Source organism: Phasianus colchicus, chromosome 7 (assembly GCF_987193195.1).
Source record: "Phasianus colchicus chromosome 7, bPhaCol1.hap1.1, whole genome shotgun sequence".
NCBI classification, from domain to species: Eukaryota; Metazoa; Chordata; class Aves; order Galliformes; family Phasianidae; genus Phasianus; species Phasianus colchicus.
Genome location: NC_143442.1, coordinates 20692469 through 20699016, shown reverse-complemented (window position 1 = coordinate 20699016; position 6548 = coordinate 20692469). Strand labels below are relative to the sequence as shown.

The window sequence follows — 6548 nt, the reverse complement described above, 5'->3', positions numbered from 1 at the left end:
CAGACCAAGCAGCTCGTGAATGTGTTTTTGCACAGCATTTCAGAGTGGGAATCATAACAGAAAATGTACGGCACCGGTGAGACTGCGGCTTGGTTGTGGGAGCTGATAGAACAATACGCAGTGAGAGAAGGCACGGTGTCAGCTGGAGGACGGCAGAACGCGCCAGCAAGGCTGCAATAGGCAAACACGAAGCGTGCCGCTCCGCTGCCGGGGCTGCGGGGAGACTCAGAGCGCGCGGGGGCGTGGCTGAGGGAGGGGGCGCCAGACAGTGGGCGTGGCTAAGGATGGGCGTGGCTACGCATGGGGGCGTGGCCGCCGAGGGGGCGTGGCGAGACTCGCGCCCCCCGCCGCTGCCAATGGCGTCGGCATAAAGTGACCTTGGCGCCGCTCCCTCCCCTTCCGCCGCGCCGCATCCGGGCGCCCGCCGCCCGTCCCGCCGCGCCTGCGCACAGCCGCGCTCAGCCCGTCAGCCCCGAGGAGCGGCAGCCGCAGAGGGTGAGTGCCGGCCGGCCGGGGCATCCGCCCCCATCGCCGCCGCCGCGGCCCGCTCACCCTTTCGCTCTCTCCGCAGAGACTCCGGATCGTGGCCCCGGGGACGCCGCCCGCCCGCCGAGATGTTCGCCTGCGCCAAGCTCGCCGCTTCGCCCGCCCTGGTGAGTGGGTCGCCCCCGGCCCCGCAGGCGGGCTCGCTCCTCCCCGCCGCCGGCGCTGCCGCGGGGTGGCGGGGCTGCCGCCGGGCGCCCGAGCCGGGCGGTCCCTTGGGGCGAGGCGAGGCGGGGGCCGCGGGGCCGCGGTCTCCTTCCCGCATCCTCGGAGGGGCCCTCGGCCGAGGTGAGGAGCGCGGCGGGGGGGCCGCGGTGCAGCCGGGCCCGGAGCGCCGCTGTAGGTCAAACCGCGGGGCTGGGCTTCTTGTCCTTGGGAGGCGAGGGGCTCTTCTCCTTCACGACGTCCTCCCGCGCTGCAGAACGTCCCCGCTCGCGTGTTGCGGGCAGGGCTCTCCCTGCAGGAAGCGCTTTGTGCGCTGTGACCTTACGGTGCTGGCAGCCCAAGGGCACGCGCAGGCCGCTCGCGAGACAGCCTTCATTCATTTGTGCCTCGCGGCGTTTCCCAGGCCGGGCCGCGTCCGTGCGTTTAGCGGCTCGGGAATTAATTTTGGTGGCTTTTATTTTTCCGTTCTAAAACGTACATCGCTGCCTGCCAGTCTGTTTGGCTCTTATGTGGCTCCTGATCTGTTCCCTTTCCTGTCAGCGTACTGCACGCGGGGGCTCGCTGAATGGTCTAGCTATTTGCTGTAATGGCTTTGGAAAACGGTGCTATCAAATTGCATGCGGAGTTTGCTTCTGTGTGGTCTTCTGTGTATCTGGCTATGCACAGAGTGTTGTCATTCTAATTAGGCAAGTGGTTTAGCAGATAATAGCCTTAACTTAAAGAAGATCTTATGAGGGTAGTTGTAACTAAGTCCTTCTCTTTAACTTTTTTCCTCTTCTTGCAGATCCGCGCTGGATCAAGAGTCTTATACAGACCAATTTCAGCATCTGTGTTTTCTAGGCCAGAAGTCAGGACTGGAGAGGTACCTTATAAATAAAATTCTGTATCTTCCTAAATTACCTGGTGAGCCTAAATGTTCTCAACCTAGAGTTCACTTGTACTAACGCAAATATCTCTGCTCTGAAGCTTGCTTTAAACCAAACGTTTAATGATACTTGTTGCTGTCCTGCCGTTTCGCTCAAGAGAAGTCCTTTGCATTTTATGTTCATTGCTTTCAGGTGAACAGGTAACATTCTGAAGTCTTTATCTCTTATAGTCTCATCACTTGCAAGAGTAACTAGACTCTGGTTCTAATGCAACTTTTGTAACTATGAAGTAGCGCTGTATCATGAGAAATAGTCTGCGTCTGAATATAATGTTTTTTTTCATGTCTTGTTTTCTTAGGGCAAATCCACGCTTAATGGGGCCCAAAACACTGTCTCTCAACTAGCACTTAGAGAATTCCAAACTAGTGCTGTCAGCAGGGACATTGACACTGCTGCCAAATTCATTGGTGCTGGTGCTGCCACAGTAGGTGTGGCTGGATCTGGTGCTGGTATTGGAACAGTCTTCGGTAGTCTAATCATTGGCTACGCCAGGTAATCAATCTCCCTCATACAAGCATTGGATTATTTGCAGTTGTATCCTGATGCAGCATTCCCAGTAAGCTAAACTGTAGTAAGGATGATGGAGGTATATTAGATTCTGTTAATATTACTAGTGTTAAGCATAGCTAAATGGAATAGTGTGAAGCTGCAGTGTAACAGGGTGGCTCTCTGGATCAATTCAGAACTTGATACTGTCTGCATGGAGAAGAGATGTGAAAGAAAAGATTTTTAGTCTTGGTCAGTGCTTTTGTCACTGAAGTTCAGTGTTCCAGCATTCACTTCCAGAACTGAATTCAAAATCTAGCCTAGATTCTGCCCTAGAAGAAGGGAGATGTCCTAAAGAGGAACTTTATAAAACAGACATTAAAAAAATATTTATTTCATTATTCTTTCTAGCAGTTAAGATTTAAGTCTTCTGTTTTAATGAAGGCTTTTTTAAAAACCATACTGAAGACAAGGAAGTTCAGCTTTGATTTAAGAAACATGAGGCTTGTCACACAAAATGAATGTCTCCTCTTTTGTCATAGGCATGAACATGTCAGTAAGAGTTTTTGGAGGATTACTGCATACTGCTATGCTGAAAAGTCCTCCACTTGCCTGGGAATAATGCATTGCTTTTTTTTTTTAATAACAAACTATTGCACACTAATTTCTTTTTTCTAGAGGGTTTCAGTTCCTGGATTTTCCTGTGAGCTACATGTTTTCAGCTTCCTTAGAATATAGTTGTAATGTGAAAGATATGAAGTCATCTTATAAATAGTGCTAATAGTTCCCATATGGGAGGAAAGTAGATGCAAAAGATGAATGTAGTCATAAAAGCTATACTTATTTGGAAAAGGCATGTATAATCTGCATAACTTGAATCTAACCTTAATAACAAAGTCACTTCTCTTCCATGAAATCTTTGCTTATAAAAAGATGATACTTGGATTTACAGAATTTCCTGTTACAGAATCTGTGCAAGGGAAGTATGAGATTCTAAATCTGTGAGAAACATTAAGCTGAGTATGAGAAACTTCTTAAAGATGAAAAGATCTTACACTTTTATTTTCTTCTAGAAATCCTTCTCTGAAGCAGCAGCTGTTCTCATATGCTATCCTGGGATTCGCCCTGTCTGAAGCTATGGGTCTCTTCTGTCTGATGGTTGCTTTCTTGATCTTATTTGCCATGTGAAAGGAGATCTGCCTGTAATATTGGCATTGGAATGTAATCCTGCATATTTTATGGGACTCCCAAGATGTTGGTGTCATGGAAATTGACGCTATTTCCAAAGTCATTTCATTAAAGATAACGACTTTAACTGTCAACCTGTTGCTTGCGTTTATTATCTATCTTATTAGGGTATTTGTCTTGTGATTATGACATACCAGGTCACAACAATGACTTCAAGTCAAGCATAATATTTGTGGGAGTGTCACTTGTTGGTTGAAGTCAATGTGACTTATCCTAGGAAAATCAAAGGATGCGTTGACAAAGTGTGAGAAGTTATACTTCTGGCCTTGTTCCTTAACCTATATCAAATTTATCCAGAGCTGTTTCTGTGCACAATTTTGTGTTGCTCTCCACTCCCCCACCCCCCAGTTAGCTGGCACGTGGAGTTTTGGCTCACGATGGTAGAATGAGCTAAACAATCCTCAAGTAGTGATAAGGAAGTTCTGTTTGCATCTGTTGTCAGTTTGACTATGAATTTTGATCACTCTAGTAAAAGCTTTCTGCTTGGTTCTGATCAGTATCCATGTTGAACTAAACTGTTGGTTGACATTGGTCCAAAGCCTTTAGTTGTGGCACATGGACATTATACTCTTACTTAATTACAGCATTCTTGGCATTACCTAACTAAAAGGGAGAATGTCCAGCTTGCTGATTTAGTGAAGATTTGTTATCTACCTGATTTTTTTAATAGTAGGATCCCAGCACTTCTAATAACAAAATGCCTGTACTGCAAGCTTTGCTTCTTATGGTTTCTATCTTCTAACCTCCTGAATGCATTTAAGGTGGTGTCTGCATTTACAGCAACGTACTGTGTGCTACTGTATACTAATTGGTTAGGTGGCTTTGAATATTAAATAATAGGTCTGATCATTAAACAACTATAAACTGACCTTTGGAATAAGGTGAACAAGCTTATGAGCTTTGCTTTCCTGCTGATAGGAATTAACTCTAGTGAACTATCTACTATGAGCTGTAACTAGCCTGTCCTCAGGTATATGGAGAAACTGATTTGTGGCTCTCTGGGGGTGCAGTATGCAGGTAGGTTCTTTGTTTTAATTTGAACTTAAATATCAAATAGGTATTCACTTAGCCTAACTTGAACGCACCATAAGAGGCTTCTTTCTCTGTATGTTCTTCAGTGGAAATAGTCATCCTTGCAAAAGGATTAAAAGCTGCTTTGTAAATATGGAAAGCAACTGTTGATTTTACTCAGGTTTGAAAGTAAAGTATGTAGCACCTTCACACATTCAGATCTAGCATAGTGTTAGTAGTACCCTGTGTGACTAGGCCTGGAAATGATTTGGTTTGGAGGGATAGCAGGAGGTGAAGCTTGTTGTAGCTATCATCTGTGATTGTGCTCACACAGTGTTCTTTTTTTAATGCACTTATTATCATCTATTTTTATAAGCTGTTACAGAGCTGACATGCAGTGTATTTGCCTTGGATGAAAGTCAGAAAGCAACTAGAATTCTAGCCTAAAGCTCATCTTTGTGTATGATGAGACTTTCTTGAGGTTTAGCTGTGTGGTTAGTATAGAGAGAAGTTCTGGCTTGCTATTCTGGAACTTCAATAAGGAAGCTGTCCAAATCATGGCAATTACTGAATGTACATCCTATCTTTTCCATTGTGGCTCACCCTGTCCCTATGATCAGCCTTGTCTGAAAGGCAGCACACACTTCACGTGTGCCATTTGTCCTAGTAGTAGCATCTCTCCAGGTTTGACCGATTTTTAAATCGCTCATATACTGCTGAACACAGTCCAAAATTGCTGTAAAGTAATGCCAAATTTGGATGCATTGGATCTCATTGTTGGATGAGTCTTGGTCTTACAAAACACGGAAACAAGCCTTCATGCAGGAAGTTATCTTCCTCATTGGCAATATTGTCCTCTTAGGTGCTTTGTGAGGAAAACTTACAGCTGCATAGGAGTAAGATCTATTCCTTTCTGCAGCATCTCACATTTGAGTCATTTGCAGTGCTTAGTTGTGAGTAATTCTGCCTTAAAGTCAGTGGTGTTGTGGGGATTTTTCTATTCTAGTGTATCTCAAATAATTTCCAGTGCAGTACTGGGCCAACAAAGCAGTTAAAAGAAACAAAGTATCCTGTATTTTCTTATCCACATTCAGGGAAATGGAATTTAATTAAATGTTGCAGAATTCGATTATGCCACAGGTACAAATACTTCCTTTTAAAGAAGCTTTTTTGTTATTCATAGCATTAGGTGCCATATGTTGAATAGAGCTCCTGCAATGTCTGGTTATCCCAAGGCTTGGCTGTGATGTGCTTGGAGCAGTGTCACCGAGCACAGCCCCTGCAGCAGCTCCCTGCAGGATAGACTTCGAGGGTGAGTTTCTGTGGAAGTCCTCTGAGCCGTGTTGCCGAGCGGGCCGGGCACTGCTTGGCTTGGCTGTCGCGGCACGTGTGCTGTCCAGATGCGGACGCTGGAACGTTAACATCCTTAGCGAGAAGGAGTAGGGCTGTAACTGCTCTGAACGCTGGACAGAAGCGTCCCGCCTATCTCCGCCTTGGGGCCGCCGCCGTGCTCGGCGTGGTCACCCGTCCACGCGCGCCCCGAGCGGCACCCGCTCAGCCGCGGCCACACCCAGACACCGGCCGCTTCCGGCCACACAGGCAGCCGCACCCGCCCCGTCGGCGGCGCCCAATCCGCGGCGTCCCCGCCCTTCGCCCCGCCCCTCTGCGCCACGTGACCTGCGTTCCACCGGGCCCGCGGAGATGTCGGCGGCGCTCTCGCGAGAAGTGACGGAAGCCTGTGGGGGACCCGGCCTTTCATGTGCGGCGCGGCCCGCGTTCCCGGGTGAGTTTGTAAACAGGAGCGCGGCGCGGCCGGGGAGGCGCCGGCTGCGCCCGGGTCCGGGCCGCGGGGAGCGCCCCGAGGGCGGAGGGGAGGGAGCGGCCCCGCCGAGCGGTAGGCGGGGGTTCCCGGGAGGCGGTAACATGGCGCCGCGGCTCCGCGCCGCCGCAGCCCCCTCCCCCACCGCGGCCTGCGGCTCCCGCCGCCCCTAGAGCCGGGCGGGAGGGCGCCGGCGCCGCCGCAGGTAGGGGCCGAGCGGGCGGGGGCGGCGGGGCGGAGGCTGCGCCGGCTTTCCCCTCGCCTCCGGCAGCGGCCGCGGCACCCCGGGCTCGGGCTGAGCCCCGGCCCCGAGGTGGAGGCCTCTGCGCGTCCGTCCGCGGCTCCGGGGG

General features: G+C 49.7%; 2 protein-coding genes across 4 annotated transcripts in view; both read left to right on the top strand.

The window, feature by feature from the left end:
• Positions 1 to 336: 336 nt before the first annotated feature.
• On the top strand, positions 337 to 3442 carry ATP5MC3 (ATP synthase membrane subunit c locus 3). Its single transcript, XM_031599443.2, has 5 exons — positions 337 to 495; positions 572 to 653; positions 1493 to 1570; positions 1933 to 2126; positions 3194 to 3442. The coding sequence occupies exons 2-5, from the start codon at positions 615 to 617 to the stop codon at positions 3306 to 3308; spliced, it is 426 nt and encodes a 141-aa protein (XP_031455303.1). The 5' UTR covers positions 337 to 495; positions 572 to 614; the 3' UTR covers positions 3309 to 3442.
• A 2578-nt stretch (positions 3443 to 6020) lies between these two features.
• Positions 6021 to 6548, top strand: part of ATF2 (activating transcription factor 2) — a 50608-nt gene continuing 50080 nt past the window's right edge. Inside the window, exon 1 of one of the 3 annotated variants that reach the window (XM_090144069.1) lies at positions 6021 to 6162. The gene's annotated coding sequence lies outside the window, so the exon portion shown is untranslated. Of the gene's footprint in view, positions 6163 to 6378; positions 6404 to 6548 lie in introns of those variants that run through there. The other 2 variants (XM_031599440.2, XM_090144067.1) reach the window with 2 other exon arrangements.